This window comes from Pocillopora damicornis, chromosome 2 (assembly GCF_964200805.1).
Source record: "Pocillopora damicornis chromosome 2, jaPocDami1.2, whole genome shotgun sequence".
NCBI lineage: Eukaryota > Metazoa > Cnidaria > Anthozoa > Scleractinia > Pocilloporidae > Pocillopora > Pocillopora damicornis.
Window position 1 is genome coordinate 19,292,519 of NC_142671.1, and position 16,886 is coordinate 19,309,404.

Sequence of the window (16,886 nt, forward strand, 5' to 3'; positions counted from 1 at the left end):
AGAAGAGTGAAATAAGGTGATATTGAGAGCATCGACTTATCCCAGATATTGCTGTCGGAACTCATGGTTAAGATGAAAGACGAAGACACAGAGACGTTTCCCTTGAAAACATAAAGCTGGCTAAATATAATAACTCTTAAGAGTTTTTTTCGTAAATGCATGGTGCAGTCAATAAATTGACAAAATATCGAGGAGAGGAAACAGACAACAAATTTAAGGAGTAAATGAAACTTTACTTAATGTGTTTCCATATATCATCTGCATTTACAGCTAACATCGCCTTATTCAGATTTTCTTCCATAAAAAGTTATTGAGAGAAAGTTAAAGTTTCTTTTTAGTCGTAAATCTTACTGTTTAGGCTTTACATTTGATTCAAACAGATTGACTACGTTTCCGGCTGGTTTGTATCGCGCCACCACGTACACATTTAAGTTGTCTTTGGTTTTCGCCTTTGCCATTCCAAGCTCATTTGAAGCACCCCAAACCAACTGAAAAGGAAAAAACATTTCATTTAGACGACTGACAAATATTACGCAATACAAAAACTTAGTCGATCCATGTTTAACGGCTTAATGAAATGAGAGACGGAACTTTTCATAAAACATACGTACTTTACTTAACAAGGGGTACACCGTTTCCTCAGAGGTAAGAAAGGTGAATAGAAGTGCAGCAAAAAAAAAAAGGGCAAAGTTAATCATAGTCAGGTTCCCTAAGAGATATTTAATGCGCTTCATTCATCTTGCATCACAGTAAATTCGAGCAATATACAGGAACAACAGCAACAAAGGGTGGTTTAGAATCGACCATCCTTCTCTCTCAACATCTGAATGTGCGGTACAGGTGAATATCCAGAGAGAGGGGGGAAAGGGGGAGGAGTGGGGAGGAAGGAGAAAGAGAAGGGTTTTCATCAGTTGAGATAGTTATTAAGATAACAATGTACAATTAGTGTATGGTCCCGAGGGAAACAATTTTTTTTTTGTCTTCCCGAGAGTCCTGATGTTTCCCGAGAAGAAGTCGAAAGAAACATAAGGACTCGAGGGAAAACAAAACAAACTTGTTTCCGGAGGGACCATACATTAAGTGCTTTGCTTTCATATATTTATACTTTCCCTTAAACAATCATAATTATGGGAAAAACGAGCTGTTGCATTCGGCGCGCGGGCAACAATTGCGCAATTGTATCTCGGTCGGGATACATTTAAATTTGATCAGGGGCACAAGACCAAGAATCAACTTATCACAGTGCTCGTTTTTTTGAGTGAAAGTCTAGGTATGTAGCATAAACTGTTGGTTGGGGTCTGATTGAGTCTATCAGCGACACCGCGTTTCTAAAACACAAAACGTTATGACGCTCCACGCTCCTGGTAGGCAAATACCATCGCTTATAACCCTGTCATACATTTTTATATCTTTTACCTGTGAAAAATGGCCACTGTCCTTTGAAAATTTAGGCTCTTTAAAGTTGTACAGTCCCACTTCGGTGTACCATGCATCAATTGCCCGCAGTAATGCTTTATCATCACTGCCAACCTCGGCCAGATTTTCACCATAATCAGTCGCACTCTCGTTCTCATGTATAAGTCTCTGTTCTCTGGCTAATTTGTCGGCCCAGTCCTGCGCTTTTGCTGCCATTTCCTTGTTCCAAGTTAACAACGGGGCCTGGTGCATTGCTCTGTACATGTTGTGAAGCATCAACGCATCTTTACTTTCATCAGCATTGGGGCCTACGGAGAAAATAAAGCGGTGCACAATATTACCTTTCTCAAAGAAATGAAGTTTTGCGACCCTTGTGACGATATTAGCTTTTACCATGCCTACCAGGTTTGATTTTCATGCATTAATGATAATGATTTCAATCACCAATAGTGCTTTTTTAGTAACAGAGCTAAGAGTCAATTCCAAATGACACAGATCAGTATACAAAATAATCGAGTATAAGCAATCTTGATGCAAAATGTATGCAAAAAAAGTGATAAATGAAAATAAAACTCGGAAAAATTTGTTCTATCAACCTATGTCGCCCAATTCAGGCAAGATATTCTGTATACATGAAGCAGCTGCATGAAAAGGTCTACCACCATACGTAAGGCTTCATACCTCTATCTTGACAAAGAGGACCCCAGTATCCCTCAGGACACGTACAGGTGGCATTGCCCTCCTTTACTTCACAGGTGCCACCGTTCTTGCAAGGATTTGGCTCGCATGGGTTTAAAGGCAGAGGCTTCGTCGTCAGTGGGACTGAGGTAGGCTTTGGACCTATATTTCAGAAAAAACAAAAAATTTATTTCAATAATAGTGGTTTCTCAATGAACTTGACAACTATTATTCCGCCAATTCGCTTTCATTAATTAATTCTTAATGTTATGTATAAATTTCAATCATGATTCAGGTATTGCACGAACTCGAAGCAGACGACTAACTCTACCATGCGAAATATGTTGTGGTGTATGGACCACTGTATTAGTTTCTAGGTGAAATTGACTGCATGGATGGGCTTGTTCGAGGCTTTTCATTTTTCACAAACAATTTTTTATTGCTTTTTAAACTATTGCTTCCTTCAGATCCGCAATGTTAAGTTCCTTTTCCAAAAATTGCAATCACAAGCGGTGGTTTTATATTTTTTCATATAACATATGCATCTATTTCACGTTTTCTGCCCTTCCTAAGATTTTGGAACCGTCGTTGGGTAACAAGTGCCGTTTTTGAGAAATACCTTTAAATGTAACGTAACTTTCTGATGCATAACAAAGGCATTAGAAAAGCGCAAAACACTCGAAGGCCTCTTCTACTATTGATGCCAGCTTGAATTGGATGGGTTTTGAAAAACTAGCTGGCCAAAAATTTGACGTATAGTCAATTCTCGTAGACGTATCGGATTCCAACCAAAAACGGTACTTGTTCCCACGACTGAATACTTAAATCATGGTTGCTCATGGTTGTGAACACACCGTGTCCTTCTCCAGTCTTGCAGTGACATTCTGTACCTGTTGTAACCGTAGATTTGGTCGTTTGTGCTGTCGTAATATTTGTTATCCCTGGTTTTGTTGTGGGTTTCGTTGTTTCTTGTCCTACTGTTGTTGTTGATGTCAATGTTGACAACGTAGTACCAGTTGTTGTTTGAGCACTGGATAAAGTGGAAGGTTTTGTTGTTGGTCTGGCTGTTGTTTTACCTGTTGATGTTGTTACAGTCGGTGTTGTTGCCCCTTGACTTGTTGTTATTTCTGTGGATGCGGTGGTTGATAATCCTGATGGTTTACTAGCAGATGAAATCGTTTGTGACGTCAACTCTGGCTTTGTAGTCGTTACAGTCGTTGGCGTTGTCTGTGCAGCTGTTGTCGGAAACTGTTGAGGAGGAGTAGTTGTGGGTACTGTTTCTCCAGGGCTTCCCGTGGATGACGGTTTTGTTAATTCTGGTTTTGTTGTTGTCTCAGATGTTGATGTTGTCTGTACAGGTGTTGCTGGAAATTGCTGTGGAGGATTACTTGTGGTAGTCGTAGTCAAAGTTGTTTGTTCTGGGCCCGCTGTCGAGGAAGCAGTTGTCATCTGTGGTTTTAAAGTGGTTCCTGTGGTAGGTGTTGTCTGTTCAGGAAACGTTTGTGGAGGATTCTTAGTTGTGGGTGTCCCAGTTGTAGTTGTGGACTCAGAATTTAGTGCAGATGAAGTGGTGGTCAGATCTGGTTTCATCGTGGTTCCTGTAGTTGGTGTTGTCTGTGCAGGCGTAGTTGCCGGAAATTGTTGTGGAGGAGGCGTAGTCGTTGGTTTTGATGTTGTGATCTCTGAACTACTTGTCGTAGTTGTACTTGCCGTTGTTTCTGGTGGGGTTAGTGACAGTGAGGAAGTTGGGAATGTCTGTTCTGGTTTCAGCGTGGTTGTGGTTGTTTGTGTAGTTATTAGCTCAGGTTTTGTGGTAGCGGTCATGGTTGTTTCGTCCGTCGTTACCTCAGGACTAACAGTTGTAGCTGTTGTTGATTCTGGTTTTAATGTTCCAGTGGTCGGGGCAGTGGTTTTTGTTGATTGTGAACCAGCCGTGGTTTTTGTTGTCGTTAATGTTTCTGGTTGCGCTGTTGTTGGGACTGTTTGAGTTGTTGTTGTTATTCCCGTAGATTGTTCTGGTTTGGGAGTTGTCATATTCCCTATCGATTTTCATCGAGAAATAAATGCATTGAACAGCTGGTAAGCATTTTTTGAAGGTACTTTATAAGTATCGGAGATCTAAGGAAAAATTATTCCAAAAGACCACAGATGACATTTTTGACCCGAAAAATATTTCCCGCCAAAGCTTGGAAAGTCTTTTTCACAACCAGACCTACCCACGACATACTTTCAAATATCAAAACGTAGGAAATAAGAAGCGTGATCGAGAGATTTTGGTCCTCTCAGCGAGGAAAGCACGCGAAAATCACCATAATCTTAGTCATAGTAATATAATGGCATGACGTGAGAGTCTCACGTGATAGAAACGTGCGATTCGCCTCACTGAAAAGCTTCTTCTCTTATTGTAGCTTCAAACTTTGATTGTTAGTTTCGTATCGGTATGTGATCATTTTTTCTGTTTCTATAGCTCGTAAAAGATTGTTTTTGTTTTAATTTCTATTCCTTTCGATAAGGGATGTTTGAAGTCTAGTCCGATGGTTACTTTCATCATTTAAGTATTATAATTGTCATAGTATCTACTGATAACAATTCTGTTATTTACTTATAATACTTAGTGCAATTAGAATCTTCTCGAACCTGAAATCTATTACTTGAATTATTTAATGCAAGTTCAAATTAGATTTTTAACGAAAATTATAACAGTTTGTTTCAAAGTTGATGGTATTCTCACCTTTTATCGCGATCCTATCCAATGCGATGAACAGTTTCCGAGTAATATTTGATTACTGGTTATTTAATTGGGCTGTATTAAATAAATTAATAGGAACTATTTTCAATATTAGTTGGTTAGATATATGCTTTCCATTAGAGCTAGAAAGACGAACTCAGAAGCTATTGTTAAACTTTTTGTTTTCAGAAAGGTATTTAATGATTCTCGCCATCAAAACAAAACCCATCCATGAACAAAGTCGAAATAGTGAAGAGCGAATTTAAGCCTCAACGAACTCAGACTCAAATTATAACTCAGCTATATTGTTTTTTTTTTTGTTTATCGCTGTTTTATCAATATGTTCACTTGGTCAAACCTGGAAATAACCCTCATATTAGGAACGTATCAATTGGGCTGGGTCAATTTCAACAGCTAATGCGCGTAAAGCTGTTCCTCCCCGTATCCCGTTCAAAGAATAACTAAAAGAGCAAAGAACTTGAGAGGAAAAAAAAGGATTTTTACGAAAGAATACAAAAAGAAAAAAGGATTTTAACAAAAGAACAAAAAGGATCTTGATAAGAGAATAGTGCATCTAATTTACTCGAGGAATCAGTTACTTTGCGAAAAGTAACAGCATGCGGATTGCTGCAAATTTTGCATGCTGTTACCTCCTCCATTACTCGGTTCTTTTGTTGTTTTTGTCGGGCGAGCGGTACCTACCAGGTTTAAATATGTGGTAAGTTTAACTTGTTGAAAATAAAAGCAAGTCAAGGTGACTCCTCGATCGCTATGATCGTTTTTAATATTGTGACTTAATGGTAATTATATTTAAAGAAGTCAATGTCATTGGTGACTTTCTAATGAATGATTAAGGGCATAAATGCGAATTTTTCAATTAGGTATGAATATGCACACAGTGAACTTTGTCTCCTCTGGATTAGGTTGATCAGAGTTAGATCTCAAAAACGAAATTAGAGGAAATTCATATAAAAAGGGCTATTCATGATTTAACCAAAGATCTGAGATCTCTGAGATCTAGTTCTGTCTTATTTAGGCCAACTTAAGAAATATGGACGAATCTAAGACTAGCTAGGAGAAATAGCGAAGTTGATAGCAGCAGATAAACGATACCTTAGAACTGACCAGACATTCAGTTGTCCGAATTTTCAAAGAGGTTTTCATCGCTCAGGGTTAACATTAATTTACGGGTTGATGGAACCCTCATTTAAAATAGATCTGGCACGATTTAGTGGTATCGCCAGAAACACTTCACCATTTAAGGTTTCTTACCTTCGGGAATTAAGGTGACGTTAGGTCTACCACGACATTCTAAAAGGTAACAATGGCAAAATTAACAATAATCAACCGCAAGTCTAGCGATCACAACATGTTACGAACCAGCATGAAATAGACCAACAAGAAAACAAATCTTCGTATCCTTTAAAATTTCAGGTGTAATACTTCTGTTGGCGTATTCGATACAGACGTTGCCTTATACGTTATTCAGAAGTGAGTAGTCTGAAATGTCTTTTGGTTTTTCCACCATTGAAAGAGAATATGATAAATTAGCATATGTTTTTATAATGTTGAACAGCTCCTTCTATTATTTCCATCCTCTAAAATGCAATTCGGTGAATATAAATGATGCTTACAATGATTATCTTAATATATCATAAATTTTCTGTGGAGAGCCTCACTTTGAACAACGGCGTAAGTGGAGGTCGTACTGTTCACCACAAAATATTGGCACTGAGAGTTATTTTTCGGCGCAGGACCTGGGCAGCATAGAAAGAAAATGTCAGTTGCACAGTAATCTGATGATCTGAATTACTCAGCACGTCATCTCTGTCAGAAAATTATTTTTCATGAAGTGCCATTGATTAAGCCAAAGAAATGAAATTGATTATTTTATCAAAAATTATCATTGAGAATTTACGTATCAAGTTTTGTCTAATTCATTCTCAAAGTTTCCCATAATTCTGTCATTAATCGTATTAAAAAAAAAATCTGAAAGTACATTTCTCACGGTAAAAGTTTAACGTTGATACCCTACCGGGTGGTTCTCGAGTTGGCGGAAAAACAGTAGCGCTGCCGTTTTTCGGCACACCAGTGTTTGGTGAAGTGGCCGAAGGCAGTGGAGTGGGGCTGCTACCTCCGCCTGTCAAAAAAAAAAAACCAAACGTCATTTACTTTATTTGTGTGACATTGAAAAATGGCTGGTTCATTTCATTGAATACTCTATTATACTTTTTCTACGTTTAATTGTGAACTGACCCTAATTCAGAAGAAATATATTACTCATTAAAAGCGCCATGACAAACCATCAAATGCCATGTGTGAACAGAGCCGGCCTATTCTTAGTAATTCTAACTTTTTGAATGATTATAAAGCTGTCTTTGAGAAAGATGGCAGATTTTGATTTCTGATTATAACTAAATGCAGGAGGCTTGTCACATATGAATTGACTAATGGCTTAGCTGCATGAAACATCGAGTGGCTCAGAGGCAGAGCGCGAAATTCTGAGGTCTGGAGCTCCTTAAGCAATGCAAACAAAGGCTAAAGGGCATAAAAAAGAAGCTATTAAGGTTTGTGCTGGTCTCCTAACTAAATCATAATTTTACCTGATGCAGGGGTAGCGGCAGCAGTCGCGTCATTCATAAGAAGAGTCGCTGTCTTAGTGGGCGTTGGAGGGGACTGGGTAGAAGTATTGACTGAAGCTGTCGGGTCTGAAATGGTTCCTAAAGTTTGAAATACATAACATAGTTAGGTACCCAATATTCCAGTTTCACTAGAGTAATTTTTGAGAACAATTTTTCAATATCTTATGGTTTGTACCTCTAGTTTCTTTCTGTTATGTATTAAGCTCCTTCAACTAAGATCCCTCCTTCCGAGTTCATCAGAAATGACAATTCCTAATAATCCCTGAAAAGGCCACAAAATAGAAGCCAGACGTTCTACTCACGTCCACGCATTTTACACCTGTACCCCTGGATTTTACCATGTGGTGAATATTTGCCTATCATATTATGATTAGCCAGCTAATGAATCTGTCAACTCCCTTTCGAACGAGATTTATTTGATACCAGAGTGTCGATGGCTATGGCTACACATAGGACTTATTGAAATGCAAATAGGTCGTGATGAATTTATAACAATATATACCCGGAGGAAAAACATTGTCTTTAAAAATGGCGGGTCCCCCTCTGTTTCCACGAGGACTGTACCGAGCCACAGCTATGAAACCGTACTTGTTGCTCTTTGCAGTTCCAATACCAAACTGACGGGAGATTTTCCATACTTCCTATAATTAGATGAACATTTGTAAAAAACACATCCCAGTTTTATAATGCGAGAAGTTATTGAGCACAATAAAAAATAATAAGAGTAAAGGTTGATGTCTTTGTTTTGGTAAATCATTCAACAATATCAGATAGGAAAAGGAAAAGCAAAAGCCCGGCCCACTAATAATAATTTTTCGTCTAGTATGTTTATTCATGGGAAATATTCATAAATTATTTTTATATCTTCGCTAAAATGTAGAGAATGTAATCCAAACCCGAACGAGAAAGGATTAAAGAAAGGGAAAGTGTTTGGCGGGGTAGAATTACCCATTTTAGTCCCTTAACAGTGTATTTTCTTTCTTGGGAAAAAACGGAAAAACAATTACCTTTTCCTTTTTTCCCTTTTTTTCCTACTTTTTGGGTAACGAATTCGTAATTCATTCTTAGACCAACAGGTACTTGCCTGTGTAAAATGCATTACCACGCCCCCGGGCGTTTTGGGTTTTCCCATTCCAAAGTCATAATTTTTGACCTCATCGTACCAGCCGTCAACAATCTCTCGACACTGAACGCAGTCGTCCCTCTTGGGTCCTTGACACTTCGCCTTGTACGGCTTGAAGAAAGCCAAATTTTCTCCTTGGTGTTTGTCTTTCATACTGCTATAATCGTGTTCGAAAGTGTCACTTTCAGCCAAGAAAGTTGCCCATGTGCGAGCATCAGCTGCGAGAGCTTCTGACCAAGTGAGGTCTGGAACACCATGTCGCCTTCTCAATAAATTGGTCGAAATTAAGCAGTTTTCGTCAAAAATATCGAATGACGAGCCTGTGAGGCAAATTTTAGATTTCAGCTTTCACCGGTTTCGTTACATATATTTCCTCTTATTTGAATTAACCTTTGACTACAAACATCTGCGCTTGACATTGAGAATTCATTTTAACAAGAAACAAGTTCTTCACACTTGTGATACATCTTTTAAGTAACATAAATATTTCGTGGAGTGTTTAAATTGGGAAACTGTTGTGGGTAATGCTCAATCATCTTCAATAAAGATAAGTAGTGGTGTTTAAAAACAGGCCTTTTAATAAATGGAGAACAGAATATGTCACGATTATCATTTATCGTATCATCGTTCATTTTATTACCCATTCCAAAATTAACCAGTTTTTTTTACACACCATAACTTCACCACCGAAATACTGGTAAGTGAAACTTTTCAATAGGTTTTAGAGGATTACTTAAACATGGTTCCTGGATCTACAAATCTATTTTGACTTAAAAACACTTTTGGTCTGCGTCCTCATCACTTTTATTTATGAATAATACTGACATTTATAATGGCTTCACATGATAAAATAAACGAAGAGAAAAAGTGTTATGTACAGTACCCAGGGTGAACAAGACTTGAAAAACCACAAAAACAAGCATGTCGTTGGGCTGATGATGATCCGCTAAACCTATTGTAAAATGTAACATGATTTAAAATCAAAAGATCAACACTCTACGGATTGCAAACCGAAGCACACTTCGTATGGTGCGGCATCTCTGCTCTGTGATTTGATATCAATGTGAATAACTTTAAAGTTACTGAAATTGAAATGCAGGGTGTCTCTCGTTGGAAACCTACCTGCTTTGAAAGCAAAATCCTCGCAGTAAAATTTACGTTTCGCATACATTAGCCATAGATCGTTTTCAAAAACTTGCCATGACCAACAAATTGATCATTGATTTAAAACTGACTGCGATAACGCGACTGTAGGTGATGCACGCTTAGACATTATTTTGCGCTGTCAGTTACACGTGCAACTTAGTATACTTCAGTTTAAGTACAGCCGAAGAAGTATGTACTTAGATTGAATATGATCCGTTAGGTCTGGTCCAGTTGGTGTATGAAAGGTGAGGGTGTGTGAAGAAAGCTAGCACTTGAATCAATTGAGCCATTGAAAAGTTATGGAAACACTCTTATCATGAAGTTTTATTTTGAAAGACATTAAACCGAATCTCAAGTATTACTCAGTTAAATTTTTTTTTATTGAAACATTTAATCGCAGGAATCGAGCCTATAATCTCCTAATAGGGAACGATTCATCGGTGTCCGACTTTCTTTGTAATGTGACATTTCATGTGATAAAAGAAAAATTAAGATAGTAGAGTGATATTTTCCCAGTGTTCAATAGTCTGATCGATATAAATTTAATAAAAAAAGATTGGTCCACTCACCAGTCAGCCTTGCTCCAGCCAAGCTAACGCAACATTTCTCGACGTAGCTTTCCTCGTGTCGAAATTTCAGTTTTGTTTCACCTCATTACTTTCACTTTGTTGAATATAGTGATCGAGTTCAAATGTTATTTATTATTGAAAACTGAGGTTGCGCTTTGTGCCACAAGATGAATAAAGTTGTACAGGTGGATGAATGAGAAGCTTAAACGCTTGTTGAACATGTCTCTCTCGAGAATGGTTAAGTGCTCAGGTTTCTATTATTGTTAAGTCTAGATGTTTAAGTAATTTGTTTTACAGTGATTTTCTAATGTGTTGCTTAACCAAATTTTACACACAGCATAGTCAGATACAACTGTAACTTTGTTACAGGTATTGTACCCATAACAAAGCAAAGACAACCAAATGTCCCTTCGTCTTCTTGATTCCATAATTTTGTTTGAGCCTCGTTATGATACTTTTAACGATTTCTCAAAGGATCACGGTATGAGTTGTCAGCCTCGTTGCGATGTCTGCATTTCTGTATTGCTGTCCGTTCAGTGGCATCTTTTTTTTTATGCGCTTTCGTATGAGTCTTTTTTCTTTTAATTCCAACGGCAGATTGTAATGACTTTTTAAGTCTTCAGGCTCTGACCTGGGGTTATCTTTGGCATCGTAATGATATCCGACTCTCGCAATTAATTGTTTAGTTATTCATATTTCACGCTGTGGTTTTCAATACGTTTTTCTGAGCCTCGCAGTGATTGAGAAATTATTTTATGCTTCTACATGTCCTTAGGTTTAGCGGTGTCTACGAGCAGTTTTTGATCCTCGAAACCGTGATTTCTGTTTAACTTCCTCAGCTGAGAGAGCGAGTTGGTAATCTTGTTTCCGAGTTGTACATTTTCCTTGATACTCGCAATATTTTCTCTCAACAAGAAGCTGTGGTTTGGAAATTAGAGTGGAAAATAAGATTTAAAACACCATCCCCACTCTTGTCTAATCCGGAATTTTTGTATAGTGTAAAACAGGGTTGTGTAAGGAAAAGGCACACTGGGAAGTACTTTCTTATCGTGACGATTATTTATCAACGGAAGTAATGTCAGTTATAACACACTATCTGGAGCACCTCTTTTTAAGTTTGCAATTTTAATTTATTCATTTCAAGAGAAAGAGCCATCCATAGCTTTAACGTGTGCCTTCTTTAACCTTGAATTTGTGTTTATCTCAGACATTGATTTACTACTCGTTAGACTTCATAGTAGCTTGCACCCAGTCCTTCAGCACCTGTACTTTGGAATAGACGCCATACGCGTTAGGCTGAGCACATCCCACTCCCCAGCTGACAACGCCAGTCAGATACCAACGGCCCTCATGTAAACAGCTCAGCGGTCCACCACTGTCTCCTTGACATGCGTCTATTCCTCCTTTGGGAAAACCTGCACAGATCATGCGGTCTGTAAGCTTCTCGCCATATGCCTGTTTGCACGTTTTTTTGCTAACCAGCGGTATCTTTGCCATGCGCAGCATTCCGGCTAACTCTCCTCCTTGCTGTGTTCTTCCGAATCCAGTTACGTAACACTTTGATTGCTCGTCAAACGTCTCGCTACCATCTGGCACACACACGGGTCGAATGTATGTGCTAAACTCTTTGAGTGGTTCCTCCAGTTGCACAAGGGCGATATCGTAATCCAATGTTTTAAAATTGTAGTTTGGATGCATGATGATTTTCTTTGTTTTTACTGAGATTTCTTGCTCCTCTTTATTCGCCTTGTCAAACTCACCCAGCTTCACCACTAACACAGCGTTTTTGTTCATACTGAGTAAGTCATAAACGCAGTGAGACGCAGTGGCGATCCATTCTTTGTTTATTAGGGATCCTCCGCAGAAGATTATGTCATTTGCATCACGTTTGAATCCTGCTTGCCACGGCCAGGCACCTGGATATGCGACTTCACCTCCAACAATACGGCTGGGTTTTCTGATTCCACAAGTCATGGAGTTCCCGTTTGATCCAGAGCTTGTCGTAGGGGCTGGTGACGAGGGCAGGCCGAAATTAGGAAAAATATGCATGAGCAAAGGTTGAAGCAGATGAAGCTTGTATATTGTTGGTTTCGATTTCGATCGTAATGTCAATATTTATACAGATTGCGCCCTTATAATACTTATAATTCCATCCTCCTTACATTCTGCCCTCAAATAATGTTTTAGAGGTTGAGGTCATAGGGGAGGGGGGCAGCGCTAAGAGTCGTCGCTGATAATCCATACATATTTCTAACCAAGTAGGCTTATTTCCCTTTAGTATGTAAATAATCACCCTCGAATAGCCTGACGGAAACCACACGTCGTGTGAGTATATACTGGCATTGACCAATATTTCGTCTCATTTCAATTTTGTAAGAAAGAATATGATTGTAACTCAGTTTTTCTACTGGAACTACTTTTGGGCTAACTACGAGAAATAAAAAAAAAACACTCAGCTTACCTTGCGTCTCATTTTCTTCTGGGTTTATCCCTTGAGGAAATTCTAGAAATCAATTTTAAGAAAATCAAGGAACCAAGTTAACTAGTGGACTTTTGTAAGGAATGAATTAAACAGCTCTATAGCATAGCTAGTAAATTTGTCTAATCAAATTCAATTCAGCGAGCGTGCTTCATATTCCTATTTTGCACGCTCATGACGTCAGCAAACAAATCCCTCGAGAAAAAATTTTCCTTCGGGTTGAAAATGTTATAAAACAATTGGTTCATACGTCAGCTGTGCGTTTATCGAGATATGAAGCACTTGGGAAGTTTGGAGAGCACTCAAGAAGCTAGAGGCATCTTTCGTACTCTCCAAACTTCCCGCGTGCTTCATATCTCAATGAACGTCGTTATGATAACATAAACATTACCTCAGACAAATACGAGAACTACACACAAACGACATCACCAACATCATAAACGCCATGATTGTTTTTCAAGTCATTGATATCATCTCCATTTAACACAAATATATTGATGTTTTGTTTATTGAAATTCTTTGTGCGTCCATTTTGTACTTCCCATTAACTCTAGTGCGTCCTCACCGCCGTGAAGTGAGGTATTTTTACTTACTTTGCACGACTTTGGTGATCTTTATTACAGTTGTTTCTGGCTTCGACTTTGTGTTTTGATCTGTTATGTTTGGAAAGGAGCAATGATTTACTAAACAAATTAATTGTGTGCAATTTTTTTTGGAATGTTTTTACGGAAGAGACGAATAAAATGTAAGAAATGCAGTTGTTAGGATGATAGCGAGAGTAAGTTAGAGTAGTAATTTTGCAATCAGTGCATATACCTTTAGTTCTCGTGAGGGATTGCTAAGTAGTCATGGTAGCCGGTTTTTTTTTTTTTACCTGTTGTATCTAGAGAGACGTTTCCAGATTTTTGACCTAAAAGATAGATCATACATGCATCATATTCTTCCTGTCTTCGAAGTTATTTAGGTTTAACCAACTTATCGGATTGTAACAGACATTTCGAAACCGAATCGTTCATCGATTAATTATTTGCCCATTTATTTATCATCTATCTATCCAAACTTAATAGTCTTTTTCCGTTTATTTCCATACGTACGAAAATATTATGTCCGTCCTTACACGTGTTGCAGACATTTTAACTAAAAAGGGGCGCGAGAGTTCCAGTCAGTTTAGTAAACTTGAGATGTAGCTGAGGGTTTCTACAACTGTGGAAGATTCAATATGCCGAGTATTATAGAAACACGCGAAATGTATGCTACTGCTCTACGATATTTATAAAAAACTACGCACGATTCTCATGCATCACCAAAAAGTTTATGTTCTTTCACCTCAACGCACTTATCGACCAATGAGAGCAGGTGTAATATCTCAATCATTCTACGAAAATCTTTAGTCAACGCACCTGAGGGAACGACGTTCTGCAGAAAAGAAACAGTTCCACCTGTGCTTCCCATGGGACTATATCGTGCTACTATTATCAAGCCATGTTCATTACTTCGAGCACTCCCCATCCCTAGTTCTGTTGTGGACTTCCATACAATCTGTGTTAGAGGACATTGTGTTCAAGTGAACAGACAAATCGGTTTTGCACAGCCAGGTGGCATAACGTAACATTTACGTGGAAAACGATGTTTGATAAAATCTGAGAATAACATTTTGAGCTGCCACTAATCGCTTTAGGTTACTTCTAACAGGTCATGGTGCCTTTGGGTAAAGCAAGGAAAAAATATCTGTATGTGCGTCTGGGCTCTGATAAATTATGGGCAACAACTTATCGCAGAGAGAACCCATTGTATGGTAAGATAATTATACTGAAACGTCCTCGACTTAGGTTTCTACTGATGAAACTGAAAACCAAGACATAATTAACAGAGATGTAATTAGCTTTGTTTGCCACAAACAGTTAGTCGGAAATCTATTTTAATTCTAGCGTACTTTGCCCTTAGCTTGAGCGATTTAAATTCGTACATTACCTGATTGAAGTGATGGACAGGTTGACCTGGATCAATCGCAGCACCTTTCTGAAAGTCGTAATTTTTTCCTTCGCTGTACCACTTCTTTACAATATCTCCGCAGCCTACACAGCCAGGCTTTTTAGGTCCCTCGCACTTTTCAGTTGTCGAATTAATCCAAGCAATGTTTTCTCCTTGGCCCTTTGTGATAAGATCCTGGTAATCATGTTCCACACGGTCCCTATTCGCTAAGTTTTCAGCCCATTTCTGGGCCTCCCCGGCCAAAGACTCTGACCAGCAAAGGGCAGAAGCATTGTGGAGTGCTCTTAACTGATTATGGACACGGACACATTCTTTGTCGAATTCATCATATGCGAACCCTTAAAAGTATTTAAATTTCAACAAGATTAAATATACACGAAAGCAAAAACAATATTTTCATAACGATTCTAACACTTTTAGAGTAGCAATGGCCTAAAATCCGGTTTATATGATCACCAGGATTCGGTCAATCAACAACATTTCGACTCTACCTTCAAGAGTTAAACAGATGCTATCTTTTGAATTCTCTTCCATTTGATTCGTTCGTTAAAAGTACTTAGATGATGTATACACTATTCTTACCCTTCAAAGCGAGACTGATCACCAGGAGCGTAAACATAAGGTAACCATACCTTGATAGGCAAATCTCCTAAATTAAAAGTGAGTCGATAAGAAATATTCGGTTATCAAACAGATCGAACTGCCATTTGTTTTCCCTGTAATCAGTATTTCTTATTCAATATATTACATCTGATTGCCTATGTCGCTCACTTAACAGGTGTACTGTTACTTGGAGAGAAAGCCAAAAAGTTTTTCAATCTCAAATCTCATAACTTATCTTGAAAATTGTGTCAGAAAAGTCCCTGTTCTAAAAACAATGAATAGTTGTTTTCGTTGTTAAATATAACGCTATTGTTATATCTAATGCCTTCTGATATACCACTTTCACAGTCGTAATAAGAACGACTGTTTCTGTTGTGAATTCCTCATTGAAATCTTCAGGTCTCTGTTCAAAAAAACTTAGAGATAGTTACACCTAAACGTATACATTTGGCTAATGAAAAGTTGATCAACTGAATATTCAAAGATATTCCTAATCGCACACAATATTGAAATTGTTTTAGAGGGACAAAGGTTACTTCCTCGATACGATTTTTAATAAATGACACTAAACCTTTCTGAAGGCCCCAAAAGAAATCACCTGGAGATTCATAGTTCCTGTAGTCTTCCACCGTAGTAGATACTGTTTGTTAATTTGTGTTGTGAGCTATTGTCCTCCCTCTCTTGCTGGTGGCTCTACACTTTGGGTGTGGCCCGTAACGTCCTTTCATAAAAGATAGAAAACTCTCAAGTTGTGTCAGCAATTAAGATATTCTAACAATTTTCTGAAAAATTACTTAATTCTTCTGGTTACCCCTAATTACCCAGTAATTGATGATTAAAGTCAGGATCTGTCTCTCTCGAGGAGATATTGATCATGTAGTCATCTGACTCTGTGAAAATGAAATGAAGGAAGATATCAGAGTACATGAGAAATATCTATTTGATCCGTTCAGGCAATGTATTTTTTTTTTGCGAAAGAACCAAGGCAGTTAAAAGCACAGTGTCTCGTTTAAAGGTTTATACTCTTCGTTATTTACAGAACCATCTATTACACATAAAATCAGAATTACTGTCCGAGTACTTGCGGTGCATGTATCAAGTCTCGAGTCAATTTACTCAGAATTTTAACTTGCCTTCATTGCGCTTGAAGGCATAAATGCATCCGTCTCTAATTTTTCATTCAAGTTTAGTGTCTACCCTTTTTCTTATGCCACCAATTTCTTTCAAAAGGGAAAGTATTTTGTCTAAAAATTTGTCTTTGGCATCTCGTAGAAAATACCATTCAAACATTACCCTCCATTATATATATATATATATATATATATATATATATATATTTATATTTATATTTATATTTATACATATGTATTTATACATATGCATGCTCACTAGTTTTTCTAGTTTGAGCACTCTGGCATGGCTTAAGTGATCCCACATGTGTGAGATCACTTGGGGTGGCTTTACTGCCTTACCTCCATCCTAGCATCAGCACTGCACTGATGAGGCCCAG

General features: G+C 38.1%; 2 protein-coding genes across 2 annotated transcripts; both read right to left on the reverse strand.

Moving 5' to 3' along the window:
- Positions 1 to 212: 212 nt before the first annotated feature.
- Positions 213 to 10,445, reverse strand: LOC113667499 (uncharacterized). Its single transcript, XM_027183321.2, has 12 exons — positions 10,303 to 10,445; positions 9,471 to 9,539; positions 8,549 to 8,907; positions 7,967 to 8,105; positions 7,426 to 7,542; positions 6,858 to 6,962; positions 6,502 to 6,579; positions 6,095 to 6,133; positions 2,985 to 4,133; positions 2,098 to 2,256; positions 1,417 to 1,724; positions 213 to 488 (listed from the first exon to the last, which is right to left on the reverse strand). The coding sequence occupies exons 2-12, from the start codon at positions 9,508 to 9,510 to the stop codon at positions 348 to 350; spliced, it is 2,634 nt and encodes an 877-aa protein (XP_027039122.2). The 5' UTR covers positions 9,511 to 9,539; positions 10,303 to 10,445; the 3' UTR covers positions 213 to 347.
- A 965-nt stretch (positions 10,446 to 11,410) lies between these two features.
- Positions 11,411 to 16,019, reverse strand: LOC113667498 (uncharacterized). The gene is made up of 8 exons (XM_089192251.1): positions 15,948 to 16,019; positions 15,356 to 15,422; positions 14,753 to 15,111; positions 14,182 to 14,320; positions 13,656 to 13,691; positions 13,375 to 13,500; positions 12,764 to 12,805; positions 11,411 to 12,311 (listed from the first exon to the last, which is right to left on the reverse strand). The coding sequence occupies exons 1-8, from the start codon at positions 15,984 to 15,986 to the stop codon at positions 11,521 to 11,523; spliced, it is 1,599 nt and encodes a 532-aa protein (XP_089048377.1). The 5' UTR covers positions 15,987 to 16,019; the 3' UTR covers positions 11,411 to 11,520.
- Positions 16,020 to 16,886: the final 867 nt, after the last annotated feature.

Excerpts from the sequence above, each read along its gene's own strand:
- LOC113667499 (XM_027183321.2), bottom strand. The coding sequence starts at position 9,510 with ATGCTTGTTTTTGTGGTTTTTCAAGTCTTGTTCACCCTGG. Across the intron at positions 8,908-9,470 it reads TCAAGTCTTGTTCACCCTGG|GCTCGTCATTCGATATTTTT; the intron begins GTACTGTACATA and ends TTTGCCTCACAG. Across the intron at positions 489-1,416 it reads ACAGTGGCCATTTTTCACAG|TTGGTTTGGGGTGCTTCAAA; the intron begins GTAAAAGATATA and ends TTTCCTTTTCAG.
- LOC113667498 (XM_089192251.1), bottom strand. The coding sequence starts at position 15,986 with ATGAATCTCCAGGTGATTTCTTTTGGGGCCTTCAGAAAG. Across the intron at positions 13,501-13,655 it reads CGTCTCTCTAGATACAACAG|ATTCCAAAAAAAATTGCACA; the intron begins GTAAAAAAAAAA and ends TTCCGTAAAAAC. Across the intron at positions 12,312-12,763 it reads AGAAGAAAATGAGACGCAAG|CCCCTACGACAAGCTCTGGA; the intron begins GTAAGCTGAGTG and ends CCTCGTCACCAG.